Here is a 17,182-nt window from a genome sequence, read left to right on the forward strand (position 1 = left end):
CAGGTCCTCAACTTCAAAGGGCCAGTTGTCTTATTTTGATGTGGGCAGATTGAGAAGTAGGCTTTGAAAAGTAGGCTTCTTTTTTTTTTTTTTTGTTTAATGTTTTCTCCTGGGATAGCTTTCAGAGCAATATATCCAAGTGTCAGCGAGGGGATCTGATGAGCACAGATTCCCAGCCTCTCAGCAGGATCATTCTCTAACCGAAATATAAAAGTGAAATATTAAAAACCCTGGAACGTGAAATCTGTCTACAGACTAGCCAGTGTCTTGCTTGCTTGCACCATGGGAAAAAAAGATCTACTTGAAAAAGGAGGGAGGAGAAAAAAGTGCTTTGAGTAAGAGGTTTACAGGTTTAGTAGAGCATAGTAACATCCCCTCAAAGAAGTGGGTGTTGCCCTGTGACCCCCCAAAATGCTCCTCCTTTGACTCAGCCGATGGAACACTCACCCTTTCCCCCTCCCCCCACCCCTTTCACATGCTAACTGAGGCTCCCGTGATTGGCTGAACAATAAACTGGTCACACTTGCTAAAGGACTGCCATCTTTCACACAATTAGCCAAGACACATTAATCAAACTGGCGGGGAAAACTGGGAATGTGTCGTCTCCAGAACTAACCAGTCTGTGGTGGGGGATGGGGAAGAGGACTGGGTAGACTTTGGGTTTTCTTTAATTAGGACTATTAGGAGTTGGCAGGAAATAAACAAGGATGGCATAGAGTAGGAGTGAGCGTTTATCCTCTTTAAGTCTGAAGATGTTAAAAAATCTAAATAATTCCAGGAGGATAGGTGGGTGCTGGGAGGCTGGCTGCTTATGGCATAGAGAAAGAAATCCAGGTGTTCAGAGCAAGCTGAAACTTTTTCCTCATTAAAACTTTCTAATACAGAATCTTGGTACAGTATTAATTCAACTTTGGAGCTTCTAAGCCCCTTTCCCACCCCACCCACCTTTTTTTTTTTTTTTTTTTTTTTTTGCAAAGGACCTTTCCCTTCCCCCCTCTTTCCCCCTCAAGAAATATCTGGGCTTTTTACTTTTTGGCCCACCTCTCCTTTGGGGTTTAATGGGGTTCATTCGGATAGGAAATTTGGTTCTTGGTCATTATAAATTGGAAAAGAATTATTGATCTGATCATGGCTCATACAGAGACTGGAAGAACCAGTTAGAACTAATAAGGAGCAAAATGTAAAAGGGAGGCGATTCCAAACTAGGCAACTTGCCTTTCTTGGAAACATGTGGAGGGAAAATTAGGGTGTTTGAGGTTTTTTTTTTCTTTTAATCTATACATCAGTGATAGTGGGGTCCAGCTCTTATTTTCCAGATTCTTTTTCCTATGGCATTTTCAACCAGGTTCCACCCTGACAATTGACTCAGTTTTGCCAGCCAAATAAATATAGGGGCAGTTTGAAGATGCTTCCAAGTGTTTAGTAGTATCTAACAAACAGAAAGTTAGCAACCTTTTGCAGGGTGTACTGTCACTATCCCATATGTGAATCTTCTTTGGTAAAGAAAGTCCTTTCTTCTTCCTACCTAATTCCAGCACAGTTGCAGTTTTTATTTGTACTCACTTGTTTTGTCCGACTTCTTTTTCTTCCTCTGAAAGGGTTGGTAGTAGCTCTGTTTGCTTCCTTAAACATGGTTTTTGAAAGCTCTCATGCTGTGTGAGCTCAAATCCTAGCATTAATGTACTGCTGTGTTCATTTCACCACACTCAAAAGCACTGAATTTAAATCCCTCTCAATTCCATTCGTGGTACCAGAAGACTTTATCCTTCTCCACTAATGGTTCCAAGTTTACATATAGATAGTGGGGGTCAAGGACAGGAGAGGATTTAGAAATAACAGTGAATGACATTAGTCAATCCTTTTGCCAAATTGGCAATTAGTTCCTGATGTGTGCAAAGTGTTTTATTCCTGTCTCTTTGATGCTTGTTCCCATAGGGAAGGGAGTATAGTCCAGAGAGTCCTTGGAACTTTTTAAAGGAGTATCTGCCTGTTGAAGTCATGACTGATTGGCGACATGACTTCAGCAACAGGGGAGCATCCAGGATTATCCTGGTTGGTGCTCTTTTCAGTTTAATGGAGGAAGGAAACCTTCACTCTGGAAGTTTTCAAAAGGGAGGAACTTGGTGGAATCCGAAGGCCTGGAAACCGTTTTTTACAAAAGGTTCTGGAGGGACTGAGATTCAAATGTATTAGAGGGAGGCAAAAGCAGTCCTACCTACAGCAGGCTCCCAGATTCCTTTCTTGTGTTTTCAGCTTTCCACCACAAGATGGAAGCAAGAAATAGCAGGCAACTTCCAAATGGTATCAGATGGCAGCTTGTCAAAGTGACATAACCTCGGCTCTCAGAAGGTTCAGTTTTGATCTGAATTCCAGTATGGATGCATCACACTCCATAGGAAAGATAAAGATTAAAATTTAAAATGATGAAAGTCCTATTGTGATGATAAAGAACTCTATAATGCTCTGAGCCCAAAGGGTTTGGACCATCTCAGTGTGTGGTTGTACATGTGAATGCAAACAGACTTGTAGCTCCCAAGCTGCCTAATAGCTGTCTGGAACGGTCTGTTAGTAGAGTTGTATTCATAGAGACCAGAGCTGTGCTAGGGCATTAATTAGTAAAAAAGAAATGATCACAGTGAATGACAGTTCAGGATCCAAAAGATTCTCTAATCTCCTTATCTAGCTCTAACCTCTCTGATGACCTCCAGACTTGCATCAATGAATGCCAATTAGGCATTTGGAACTGGATATCCAGTAGATATCTTTTATTCAACATTTCCTAAACTGAACTTATTATCTTTCCCCCAAAATTTTTAAATTAAAAAAATTTATCTTCTCCTCTTCCTAATTTCCCTATTACTCTGTGTGTGTGTGTGTGTGTGTGTGTGTGTGTGTGTGTGTGTGTGTAATCCTTTTCCTAGTCACAGAGACTCAAAACCTTGACTTCTCACCCTGACACACACCCCCTTCTTTCCTTAGCCACTGCCACCACCACAGTGTAGGTTCTCAGCTTTTCACACCTGAACTATAGTAAAAGCCTGTTCATTGGTTGATCTTCTGCCATGAGCATCTTCCCACTCCAGTCCATCCACCATTCAGCTTTCAAAATAATCAAAGTGATTCCTAAAGTGAAGGTCTAACTGTGTCTCTACCCCTGTACCCCCACCAATAGACTCCACTACGGAATCATAAAATTTTCCATTTGGCATTCAAAGCCCTTCATAGTCTAGTCAGTCCCACCCTGCAACTTGCAGTATTGTATAACTTTCTTCCCCACCCTTCCATCCCAACCCTTGTATATATTCTATGATCCAGTGATACTGCCCCCTTGCTGTTTCTCAAACAAGACACTTATGTCTCCCAAATATGGGTATTTCCACTGGTTGCCCCCATATTAAGAATGATCTCTTTCCTCATCTCTGCTTCTTGACTTCCCTAGTTTCTTTCAAACTCCAACTAAAATTTCCTACAGGAAGCCTTCCTGATTTCCCCTTAATTCTAGTGCTTTCCCTCTATTGATTATTTCAAACTTACCCTCTATATTCCTTGTTTGTACAATTGTTTGCATATTATTTCCCCCTTTAGTCTGTGAGTCCCTTGAGAACAAAAGGCTCTCTTTTAGCTTTTTTTTTTTTTTTTGTGCATGTCCTCAGTACTCAGCACTATGCCCAGAACAACATAATAGACTTTAAAAAAAAATCTTTACCTTCTGTCTTAGTAACAGTTCTAAGACTGAACAGTGTTAAGGGTTAGGCAATTGGGGCTAAGTGACTTGCTCAGGGTCACATAGCTAGGAAGTATCTGAGACCAGATTTAAACCCAGGATCTCCCAATTCTGGGCCTGGTGCTATATCCAGTGTACTATTTAGCCACCCCAATATAGTAGACTCTTAATAAATGTTTATTGACTAACAAAAGGATTTTTAACAAGCTAGAGCAAAATAATATAATATGATTATAATAAAATGAAATTCAGTAGGAATAAATGTAAAGGCTTATATACTGGTTCAAAAAATCAATTTCACAAGTAAAAGATGGGGAGGGCAAAGTAATGGCAAGCAAATACAGCAGTTCTGAAAAAGATTTAGGGATTTTAGTGGACTGCAAGCTCTATAATGAGGCAGAAATCTAATGTGGAAGCCAAAAAACTTAATGTGATTTGAGGCTACCTAGAGAGGTAAGAATTTCACTATATTCTGACCTCATCTGGAATATTGTGTTCAGTTTTAGGCATCATAGTTTAAGAAGGGTATTGAAAAGGCAGTGAGTGTAGGATTGCAAAAAGCCTTGGGTCTATGATATATTACCATCAGTTGAAAGTACTGGGGTTGTTTTGCCAGGAGAAAAGAAGTCTGGGGTCATGGTGGTGATAGTGGGGCAACTGGACAGGTGTGTCTTTAAGGATCTGAAGGACTGTCATTGTAGAAAAAGATTTAGATCAGTTCTATTTGGCCCCAAAGGGTAGAACCAGGAACACTGGGTAGGAGTTACAGGGGTAAATTTAGGCTTGATGTCAAGGGGAAAAAAATTCTTAACAATTAGAGTTATCCAAAAGTGGAATGGCCTACCTGGAAAAGTCTTTAAGCATAGACAGGATGACCATTTATCTGGTATGTTATAGTGGAGATTCTTTTTCTATGTGAATTGGATTAGACTTCTAGGAATCCTTCCAGTTTTTAAATTATGTGATTCCATAAGTTATATGGTGTTACAAGGAAGTTCAAGTCTTCTTGCTTGGTGGAGAAGTTTAGTATTTTGGGTGGCTTGCTTGAGAACTGATGCCTCCAAATACTTCTATCTCTTCTACCCAGTCCCCACTTTAAAAGCTAGCACCTTGACACTCACTGGATGCCAACTCTTCTACCTCTGGGCTACTGACTGTGAGTCCCTGCATTGGTCTAAAATAGGAGTTCTTAACCTTTTTTATTTTTCTGCTCTGGATTCCGTTAATCATCTAGCAAAGCTTAGGAACCTCTTCTCAGAATAATATTTTTAAATGCATAAAATAAAATACATATGATGACAAAGGAAACTAATTATATTGAAATACAACTACCAATAAAGCTTTAAAAAAAAATTCATGGTCCTCAGCTTAAGAAGCCCTGATCAACCTTGATTGATTTTTTTCAAGTAAGTCTGATATCTTGCCTTACACTAGCGTCAATTCTCAACACCAAATCAATTTGTGTAGCTGGTAACTTGACTTCCACCCTCTTTTGATGACCCCATGCAGCTAATTAATTGTCCTCTCTCCTGTAACCCTGATTCATGTTTTATGAACGTCGTAGTAAATGAAGACTTTGTCCTAGCCTAGGTTCCTTTTGAAGTCATTCTAGATTTGCTGTATACATTCTGAGTTCTCCAGGCTGTTCACTATGAGCAAACTCCATCTGCTCACTTACTCTACTATCTGTCTATCTGTCCGTCAGCTGTCTCTTTCTTTCTCCTCTCCACTCTTTCCTTCGAGAACTATTCATTATGTTTTCTTCTGCGCTTTTGCTGAGCATAGGGGAGGTAACTGGTAACTAATCTAAAATCATAGTTATTGTTATCATCATCTACAACATTTGTTGAGACCTCACTATCCTGAGTGCTCTTAAAAAAAGGCATCTGTAAAAAAAGATGTTGGCCATTTAAGGTAAGATAAGATCAGAAAACCCACTTGGTGGTTTGTACCCCTCAGCCCACACTTGCTTTTGGAATCTCTGTCCTAAAGTGATTAAGACATTTTGGTAACAGGTTTCTAAAATGCCCTATCAGTCGAATCATAGTTTTCTGTACTTGACTTGGAATTCCAGCAGCCTTGCCTCCCAGATGCTAATGAAGGGCCCAGCATTTGAGATGCTATGAACCATGATTGGGCTCATTACTATTTCAATCCTAAAGCTCAGCAAAAAAGCTCCTGGGGAGTTACTATTAACATCTTTATTAACCCATTCCCCAAATCAGTCACTGAAATTAATTTAGATACACATTCTACTTTGATCTTCATTAACAGTTTCTCCTAGTCCCTACATTTATTTATAGTTTTCTCATCTTTAATTTATTTGGTGGCAATTATTAGTTTATATTGAGTAGAAATACATGATCTTAGAGATGGGAAAAAATAGTAGCAAATCACAAGCAGGTAAAATGATTTTATGGAGAAAATCATCAAGTTCTTTCCTAGCCCAGGGAAGAGAGGTGCTTTGGGCCTAAACTCTGGTGTTGGTTCAATTTGAACACTCACCTTTTCCTTTCCAAGATCTTGATGAAACTATAAAATAAAGAAATATCTTTAAATAAGCCCCTCAGGGTTATATTAAAGCCATTTAAATATAATTTTGATAAATATATCTATGTTACTCCCCATCAAATAAATTTGATTCAACAGATATTTTTAAGTGCTTTTTGTAGGTAACTGGGGACACGTCTCCTAAAATGAGAGAACACTAAAAATATGTGGTCTGTTTGTGTCTGCCGTAGCAGCTGCTGCCTTACTTGAGTAAATGGATTTCCTTGCCATTTGGATAAAAGAGACTATGTTATTATGCTCTGGGATTACCAAGGCTTAGAGTCTCTTCTTGTATGGTCAGGATGCCAAAGTATTCTCAGGTCATATTGAGAAAGGTCATATCATTTCCTTATCTGGAAATTAGAAGTTGGACTAATGATCTCTGATGTCCTTTCTAGTTCTAGACTTGATCCTATCATCCATTAAGAACAGTACTAGGCTCTGGGGCCACGAAAACAAAAATAGAATAGTCCCTTGAGGAATTTTCATTTTACCATCAAAAAATTTGCAATTTTTAGACTTTTGGTTAAAAAAAAACATGGAATAAATGGACTTTTAGATGTTAGGACCAATCCTAGAGTTAGTCAGTTCCTGAGAGTATCCTTATGCTAGAAGTCAGGATTCCCTTTTGGAAGGTAACAGAGATCCCTGGGCACTACACCTAGGATTTTTCCTCATCTCTCTATCCCTTCAACTGGTAGGAGCACAAACTAGAAAAAGGACCTTACAATTTATCTAGTGTCTAGTCCAACACTCATTTTATAAATGAGGAAACTGAGACTTAGAGAGGCCAAGGGCACTCAGTGAGTAGGAGTGCCAAGATTCAAACCCACATCTTCTGACTCTCAATCCAATGCCCATTCTACTATACTGCATGGGGGCCACGGTTCTTTAGAAGCAACTTTCAAGTCCTTAGTTATTTACCAAGAGTTTCCCATGACAAATAGACATGCTCAGATGCTTTAGGAAAGTGCATTTTATATGAATAATATGGAAATAGGTTTTGGACAATGATACACGTATAATTGCATGTCAGCTCTGGGAAGGGGGATGGAAGAGGAGAGGGAGAGAATACGCATCATGTAACCGTGGGAAAATATTTCTAATTCATTAATTAATTAATCACTCCAGACAATTAAAAAAAAAGAAAGAAAGTTGATTTTAAATCTTTGGGAAGAAATATAAATGTGAGTCCCATATTCCCATTCCAAAGGATACCTTCCTCAATATGACTTGAGAGTACTTTGGCATCCTTACCATACATGAAGAGACTTGGAGATGCTAAATAATCCCATGTACTCAAGAAAGACAACAGCTGTTATAGCAGAGCCAAATGGCACACATATTTCCCTACCTCTGCCTCAGCTTTAACAAAATACTGTGATATATATTATATATATATATGCATATATATTCATATATATGTGTATATGTATAAACATATACATATACAAACTTAACAGTAATTTAAAGGGTTTTTTTTTGAAGTTACTATTTAAAATAGCCAAGGAAGAGCAAGAACATTATCAGCCACTTAAATATATGGTATCTCAAGAATGTCTTGTATTTGAGAAATACTGGGAGACATAGTTCAGCAAGATAACCCTAGGGCTATTGTGACAAACCTAGTAACTGGAAAATGTTATAAGCAGAGAGTCCAAACAGGGATGCTGGGGTAATGGTCGCCACTAATCAGCAAGTGTTTGTTGACTAAGCAGTTACCATGTTTCCATCAGTTGTAAATTTGACTTCATTAAACATTTATATAAAATATAGCCTTTTGTTATGGTAGTAACAGCCCCGCCCTCATTGTTTTTTTTTTTTTTTGGTTGTTGTCTTTTTTTTTTAGTGCTCTAATTAAGATGTTCCACTGTAGATTAGTCTCCTTTTGCAATTTTCCAATGTCTCTCCAGAGAATTTCCATTGTACTCAATGGGAATCCTAAAAAGATTTGGAAGGGAAAGGGAAAGGAGCACAAGTCTTGTACTAATGATTTGCTACAAAACAGTTGTGATGAGAGAGAAGAGCAGGCCACATACAGACTTGTTATTTTTAGAAGAGGTAGAAAACAAGAATCAATTCCTCCTGGAATGGTGCTGGGTAAAACACTTATCTGTTTGGGGAGTATTTTTTCATTGATTGGAGCTGTTTAACTACAGGAAAAATCAATATGAGAGAGGCAAGGTCACTTTGCATCATGTTATCTACATGGGAATTGGAGGGTGGGTTAGAACAAGACAAAAGTTTTGAGATTTAAAAGCCTTGATTGTGCTCCCCTGACCTTGGACAAGTCAATTTCTCTGTGCCTCAGTTTATCCAAGTATGAGAAGTCCAAAGAGGAAAATATTTTATAGTTAATCACGCAACTGAGAAATATTTATTTAGCCTGTGCTATGTGCAAGAAACTGTGCTCTAAGATCCATAATTTCAGGAAGCATTTAATCATCATCAGGATTCACAAAATCTTCCTTTTACTGATAGTATTTATGAGAATTGGGTTCTGTTTCTGATATCATGCTTTTGTTTCATTAGTCACAACTTAAAATCTACACACTTGATTTTCTAAAAAAGGAGCTCATTTTGTACTTAACTGTTATAGAGAATGAATGTGGTTACGTGATCATGATTGAGCCACAGCAATGAACCCCCTCCCCTTTTTTTCTCAAACAAAACCTTTTACATTCTATCTTAGAATTGATACCAAGTGTAAATTCCAAGGCAAAAGAGCACTAAAGACTAGAAGACTGGGCTTAAGTAATTTGCCCGTGGTCACACAGCGAGGAAGTGTCTGAACCTACATTTGAATCCAGGACCTTCCATATCTAGTACTAGAGCTTTAGCTGCCCCAGTTAACTTTTCCATATCCCTGTATCCTGCCAAGCAGAGTGGAATCGTGGTGTATACAGGGTTGTGCTGATAAATGTTTAACAACTGCCTCTTTATAAAAAAGTGTGTATGGCATACTCTTACGTTTAATCTGCATTATTAGCATTTTTTTTTCTAGGGGCAGGTATCTGTGTTAAAGCCCCTTGAGGCCACAGTTGAAATAAATGCAACATTTTTTTCTCTCACTTTATTGAGTCTAGAGATAAAATAATAAATCAAGCCATGATATGAATGAAGCATTTGCTGATTCCAGAAGTGCAAATACTCCTGCCGAAAATTTAACAATTGGCTGTCGTGTATCAGTATGAGCTGACTCTAACACACAGGAGGCATAAGCCATCTCAATATGAGGACTATCTAAAAGTGCAGTGTATTTCCTTGAGGGATAGTGAGTTCTCTAACACTAGTTTTGGTGATCTTTAGAGGGAGGCTGGGCAACCATATGTCAGGGGCATTATAGAAGGGAAACCTATTTAGGATAATGGAAAAAGTATTGGTTCTGGAATCAAAGGACCTGAATTCAAATTCTGCCTTTGATACTTAATGTATCAATCATTGTGATACTTGCGTGACTCTGGACAAGTCACATAAACTGCAGGTTTAGTTTGTTAATCTATAAAATGAGGAAACTGACCCCCTAGAGACCTTTGCAATTCTAAATCTGTGAATTTACGTAACCTTCATAGTCCCTTCCAATTCAGATTATGTGACTTCAAGTCCAGTGGCCTTTTTACTAAGAATGTGATTCTTTACTAGATAAAACACAAACTTAAAAAACATTGCTCAATTGCAGCTAGGTGGCTCAGTGGATAGAGCCCCAGGTCGAGAGAGGGGAGATCCTAGATTCAAATCTGATCTCAGATACTTCCTAACTGTGTGACCTGGAGCAAGTCACTTAATTCCAATCATCTAGCTCTTATAGTTCTATACTTATTATTGATTCTAAGACAGAAGGTAAGGGTTTTTATCAACAAACAAACAAACAAACAAACAAACAAACAAACAAATAAGCAAACAAGCAAATAAATAAATAGATAGATAGATAGACTGAACATTGCTCCAACCAGTGCTCTTCAATTCTTTCTTTTTAAATGCTCACATTCAGAAAGTACATCATTTCCATATTAGTAAGTAGGGGAAAGGCTGGAAGTTAAAAATTTGGTGAGTCATTAAGTTTGAAGCCCTAAACTTGAAAGACAGGTTGAGGGCCCTGCCTCTTTCTCTCTCAATAACTTGCATACCCTGATACTCCTCTTTGGAAATACTGAGTTCTTGCCAAGAGATTTGGAGAATAGCATTTTCATAAACGTTGTCACTGCATCAATTGGCCAAGGAGATTCTGTAAGGAGGAACTTGAAGCAATTACCCAAGTACCTAAAATGTGCTCAGCTCAGTTTGATCCACTTATAAACCTCGAGTTTTTAACCAAGTCTAACAATCTTTGTGACAGAAGACTTACGTCAACTCTGTCTTTTATAGGTGAGAAATCAAATGGCTTGTACTTGAAGTATAAGCTAATGGAATCAATCAACCAATAAGCATTTATTAACTGCTTACTCTGAACTAATCCCCGAATAGTGAAAAGAGCAAAAGTTAGTTTGGGGATGTGGGTTCTAGTTCTGATCCTTGTACGTGGTATGAATTTGTTTTGCAGAGTTTAAATGATTTGGTCCTTTTGTCCAACTGGAAAATGGGTATAATAAAGTAACCCTGTGCTGCCTCTGAAGGAAGATGTTAGATGGTTTTCAGAAGAAATAGTGGGGGGTGGAGATGGGAATAAAGATTGTTTTCTTCTCTACCTCCTCCCACTCACCTTCTGTCACTTGAAATCTGAGACAGCTAGAGAGGAACAAAAGATGCACCACAAGAACAGGAAAAAGAGCCAATACAGATCTGCTTTGTTTGAAGATACAATGATGAGGAGGAAGAGAGAGAATATCTAAATAGGAATGGATAGGAGGAAGGGGCAAAAAGGAAGGAGATAAGAAAGGGAAGAAAATCTGAAAGATGTAGAAATACCAGGGAGGGGTGAGCACCAAAAACACAAGACAAGCTAGAAAAGAGAGAAGTGTTGGGGGCAAGGGAAAAGAGAAAGCCTAGGAGGTCCCAAGGAGAATGTAAAACATCATTGTATTATGAACATGAAATAAATAATATCAGAATATAAAAGGCTAGAGATCCAGCCTCTTAGGGTTTGAAGGAAGAAGGACTGGAGAAAAAGGAAAAAGGAAGGAATAAAAGTTTGAGTTATTGTGTTTATGTAGAACTAGGATGTAAAACTGAATTAGTATTTATAGAATTGGGGTTGGGGGATGGTATTGTTAGGGAAAACATATAATATACAGCACGAAAATCCCTTATTTAATCTGTGACTTAAAAATGAGGGCATAACTGAATGAGAACTTTGAAAATTGATCATGGCGGTGTGGTTTTTGTTATTTTCTTATAAATTCCACACCATTGGCAAAATCTACTAGGTTGTACTTCTGTGAATATATGAACTCTGATGTGGGCATTTCCACGATCAGTGGAGGTTGCAACCTACCTGTTCCTTTTTTTTCTTATTAACATGGTGTTGTGGATAGAAGGAAGGCATGGATTCAAATCCTGCTTCTCATATTCAGTACCCGTGTGACCATGAAAAAGTCACTAAATCTCTAAGTCTCACTTTCCTCATCTGTAAAGTGGGGATTAAAAACAATAACACTATACTATGAGGACCTATTTCACATGTCTGCTATAAAGTTCAGAGGAGATATATGGAAAATGTTTTGAAAACTTGTTAAGCACTGTATAAATATCAGTGCTCATCTGTATTTAAATGCAAATGCCAAGTATGCTCCATAGGCAAATAAAAATGATTTTCTAATTATCCATTTTGGATTATTCCTACCAGAACACTTTTCATCAGTGTGGGTAATTGAGAATTGTTTATATAAACAGTTATCATAAGGTAATGAGAACACTTCCAAAAGTTGCATTGCCTAGAGCAGCTAATAATAGGTGGATAGAGTACTGAGCCTGGAGTCCAGTTTAAATCTGGCCTCAAAACTAGCTAGGCAAGTCACTTACCCTCTGCTTGCCTCAGTTTCCTCCTCTGTAAAATAAGAATGATAAAAGCACTTACCTTGCAGGAATATTGTGAGGAATCAAATGAGATAATATTTGTAAACAGTGCTTAGCACAGAGCCTGGCACATAGTAGGCACTCTATTAATGCTTATTCCCTTCCCTCCTCTCCTTCCTTCATCATCTTACTTCATTTATTAGTGAAATTGTTGCTATTTTGCCCTGGAATCGTGCTCATCCCTTTTCATGTGGGTATGGTGGTTGTTTTTCTTTCTGGCAACAAAATTGCAACATTTTCTAGGTTAATGATTTAAGCTACTAGTTTCTCCCACAAAGTTGCCTTGTTACATGTATATGTATTTGGTGTATATTTATCCATGTACATCTTGACTGCCCTCCCCTTCCCATCGCCCAATAGAATGTAAGATCCTTGACAGAAGTGGCTGTTTCATTGTTTCCCCTTGTTATTCCTGGGACCTTGAACTCAGCCCAGCACATAGTAGGCATAAATAAAGAGATGCTTCTTTGTCTCTTGTAGTCAGGGCACTGAGGACATCTTTCTGCGTACAGTTGGTATTCTAGAATTTCTTGTTAGCTAACTCGGTATTTAGTGAGTCTTACTCCAAAGCCTTTAGACTGTTCATAAAATAGTTGGCAATGCCTTAAAGAATGCTATTGGCATAGGATTAGTTGGTTTTTAGGTGAGGGAGGGTGTTTCCCCCCCATCCACTTCATTTTTAATCATTCTGTGGAATTCCTTTTCCAGAGTGGTTCCTGCTGAGTAAGCCCCAAGGTCTCCAGGTCGTCTGGAACAGGTAAACCACCTAGAGCATTCTTTTTCTAAGTAGAGACCCAAAAGAGAAGTGGATGTAGGAGCTAGCGGTATCACTGAGCACCTGAATCTGTCAACGGTAGGCACCATGGAAATGCACCAGGCGACGGCTAGGATGCCGTCTGTGAGTTTGTTAGTTTTTCTGTATAACCATTTTACTCTCAGAGCTTTCGGTCATTAAATTTGTTTTGTGGCCCCCTCAGCCGAGCACTAGATCCTCAGAGGGGGGAGTGTTAGCTAGCAGGAAAACCTTGTGGGTTTATTATTCTCATACACATAGAAACTAAACATCATTGAGTGGCTATTTGGGCTGGGGGCATTTGATTCATGGAGGTCATGCTTTCCCAGGCCCTCTCTGCGCAGTCTCAGCTCAGACCAGGGCAGACTTTTATTACCAGCTTTCAACAAACCCCGGTTTCTTTTGCAAAGAAAAACAGATAATAGGGACATTCCCAGAATAGTTAGCTAACTAAGCCGCACCAGGCAACCTAGAGGCTAGAGAAGAACTCGGCGTCTTCGGACAATGACCAATTACAATAACCGGCATTATTTGATCGGAGACTAATTAGCCAAGGCCCTGTTCTTTTTGCTTCACTGAAGTCGCAGAAAGCACATCGAAGGAAACATTAGAGAGAGAGAGAGACTGGGAAAAGGAGCTCAAATGTCAAAGGAAAGCACACTTTCGCAGGTGGGGAGATGGAGAAAACGACTTCATTTGCCAAGATCCTATCTGAACCTGGGAATATTTTCCACTGAAAATCACATGCCTTCCAAGCAAGGAACCCTGAGTTTGCTCTTTCCCCATTTTGAATGCTTTTTAAAGTCCATGAGCATGGGGGGGGGGGGGATTGGGTCCAACTCAGCAGCTTTGGTATATGGCGCAAACACTAATTCATATTGAAAGATATCAGAGATGCCAGCACAGCATTGTGATCCTCTCCTGGTTTTAGGGCCCCGGAGAGATCCAGTGTCACTTCTACAGCCAGCTGGGAGGTAGGCTTAAGGGGACTTTCATTTATCATCTCGTTCCAAGGATGGCACAAACACAACTCTGTAAACACCTGCTTGTCTGCATGCCCGAGGTGCCTATCCCCACTGACTTGGAATTAAGGTTGCATTCCTTCATTTTCCTAAACTGAAAAATGTTTCTCCCCCAAAACAAACAAAATAAACACCCCAACCCTAAATAAAAACTTACATCATGCCACATAGGGAAGGATGCTTGCTGCCATTAGGGATAGACAGGATGGATTTTTTCTGAAGGCTTCTCTGGGTTTGTCTACCCTCTATTCCCCTGCGCCTCCAGATCCAGATACCTTCCCTTACTCATTTTTGTTGTTGCTCAGTCATTTCAGTGGTGTCTGACTCTTTGTAACCCCATTTGGGGTTTTCTTGGCAGAGATACTGGAGTGGTTTGCCATCTCCTTCTCAGGCTCATTTGCCAGATGAGGAAACTGAGGTAAACAAGGTTAAGTCACTTACCTAGGGTTACACGGCTAGTAAGTGTCTGAGGCCAGATTTGAACTCATGAAGATGCGTCTTCCTGACTACAAACCAGGCACTTTATCCGCTGTGCTACCTAGCTGCCCTTCTCTTGCTCAAAACTTTATTTAATTGACAGTGTTTCTAGTTTAGGCTTCATTCACAATCCCTTTGACTCCTGGAACCTCAAAACTCCCTTCCCTAGCAACCACTGCCCTCTCTGTGTTGCTTTTTCCCATTAGAGTGTAAAGTCTTTAGGGGCAGGGACTGTCTCTTTTTAAAAATTGGTACAAAATACAAATCTTCAGTTCCCAGGATGTATCTGGCAGAGATGTAAAATACTTTTTCATTCATCCATTAATGGAACAATGCACATATCATCTCACAAAAATATAAAGCATGCTGAAAAAATGATCAGCACTCTGCCACCGTCTCTGGGCCATTCAGTGTCTCGGGATAACCATCTTGGTTCCTGAGAGGGGCTGTGGTGGTCACTGGTCTACATAATCCTGCAGACTACATTCAGTGAAATGCCCATGGTTTCATAGAGGTCTCTATTGCTGTAGATTTAACCAAATGCCACCCATAAATGCTCCAACAATAAAGCATTACCTAGGCTGTTTTGGGGAAATAGCAATGTGTGTGATGTACTTGGGAAGCTGCCTATAGCAACATAGTGCATATTGACTTTGGAGCTAAAGGATCTGGGTTCCAGTCTCATTTTTGCACCTAATGACCAATATTGACCTTAGCCAAATCACCTTCAATTTCCTCATCTGGAAATCCCTGGTCTTCATAGAGCTTATAGATTTCTTTTGGATCTGAAACTATGGTCCAATGAATTACTGGGAAAAATGATTTCCCAGCAAACAAATGAGCTTCTACTAAAGAAAACTGTGCAAGCAAACACGAAGTTGATGTGGAAATAGGCTAGATACTTGGGTTCAAATTCTTACACTATTATTTTCTTGCTGTGTGACCACAAGTAGCCCTTAACTTCTCTGAGCTCTGGTTTTCTCATCAATAAAATGAAGAGTTCAATCTAGATCAGAGGGTCTTAACCTTTTTTGTGTTATGGATCCCTTTGATAGTCTAAGGAAACCTATGAAGCTCTTCTCAGAATAATGTTTTTTAAAATATTCATTTAATGACATTTTAAAATGCATTAAATAAAGTATATCAGATCAGAAAGGAAACCAGGAAGGAAATCAGAAAAGGTTATCAAAATTAAAACAAACAAACAAGTTTCTAGATCTGAAGCCTCCAGATGAAAGGATTTCCAGGGTTCTTCCCTCTGAATCTTATGATGCTACATCTTTTGGGCTAATGGAATTCCAATGAATTGCCATGGAAATTCCTTACATCCGAAGTCAGTCTATTTGTGAAGAAATCAAGGCTTTTGTCAAAAAGCCCTATGATCATCCAGATTCTGGATATGTTCTAGGATGGGCTAGCTAGTGCTTTTCATAAGCAATCACTTGAGACTGACTTGAATTTTATTGTTATTTGTGTTCTTGTTATTCTATTTCTTGTTCTAAATATTTGAAATGTGTTGTTAATATCTTCATACACAGAATAACTTTCAGAATACATGTATAATAGCAACATTTCAGAATTTTAATAATCACTAGACTCTGTCACTTCTGAAATTTAGTCAGCTGAAAGAGTACCATGTCCTTTGACTTGATATTGGAAGGAAAAGCCCTTGATAGAGTTCTTTAAATTTTTTATTAATGAGCTCTTTATAGTAGTGTAGATCTTTGTCCTGCTCAGAACCTTTGACATGAATGTTTCTGGATATAGGGCCGGGGCCCACTCCTGATTTCTCATCATCTAGTCTAGCAGGAAATGTATCTGAGGACATAGAGCTGACTATCATAATTTACTTTCATGACAGCTGCATTTTTATGCCATTTTAAGCCTTAAAGTAGGAGGTACAGGTATTCTATGTGAGAAATATTTCAGAAGGTGTCAATCAGAGAAGGTGAGAAACCAGGAGGAAATGTGATGGAGAAGGCAAGATCAAAGCTTTATTCCTAGAATAAATATTCCTAGAAAAGCTTACTTTTCCCCAGCCTCAAAACATGTGTAGCCATAATACATACACGAGTGATCATCTTAAGAATAAATATAATTGGCTGGGGAGGGTGGGATCAAGTCATTAGCCCATGAACTTCCCATTAGTGCTTCTCTTATTAAAGGTTGTCTAGTCATGTTGTGAAACTTTAAAAAAAAAAAAGCACAGATCACTGGCATCATTAACACACCCTGAGCCTTTGGCACCTGGCACAAGCTTCACAAAATCCACCCTTATATAAACTATTAAACATTCAAATTGTGGAGAAAGTAGGAAAGGAGATAAGAAAGGACCCAAACCTCATGGGGTGGGGGGTGGTGGGGAGAAAGAAAGCTACCCAGGTCCACCCCCCATTTGCTGCTCGGGAGGCCACACGGAAGATATAGTACTGGGTGGGACAAAGTTGAAGAGGAATTCACCTAAAATGCAACTGCTTGGTGGGGTGTGGTCTGGTTGTGGGAACCATGCCATCTGTTAACTTTCTACTTATTCTTACTATGTGCTAAACTCAGTTGTTTCTATACTCCTGGAATTTAAGTATTGTCAGTACTCTCTTAATTTTG

General features: G+C 39.0%; 1 protein-coding gene across 3 annotated transcripts in view; it reads left to right on the plus strand.

Moving 5' to 3' along the window:
* Window positions 1–17,182, plus strand: part of CDK15 (cyclin dependent kinase 15) — a 114,972-nt gene that overhangs the window by 69,194 nt on the left and 28,596 nt on the right. For all 3 annotated transcript variants that reach the window (XM_044667462.1, XM_044667461.1, XM_044667463.1), the window contains exon 11: window positions 12,995–13,043. In XM_044667462.1, the coding sequence (XP_044523397.1) occupies window positions 12,995–13,043 (49 nt within the window). The remainder of the gene's footprint in view (window positions 1–12,994; window positions 13,044–17,182) is intronic.

Source organism: Gracilinanus agilis, chromosome 3 (genome assembly GCF_016433145.1).
Source record: "Gracilinanus agilis isolate LMUSP501 chromosome 3, AgileGrace, whole genome shotgun sequence".
Lineage (NCBI taxonomy): Eukaryota > Metazoa > Chordata > Mammalia > Didelphimorphia > Didelphidae > Gracilinanus > Gracilinanus agilis.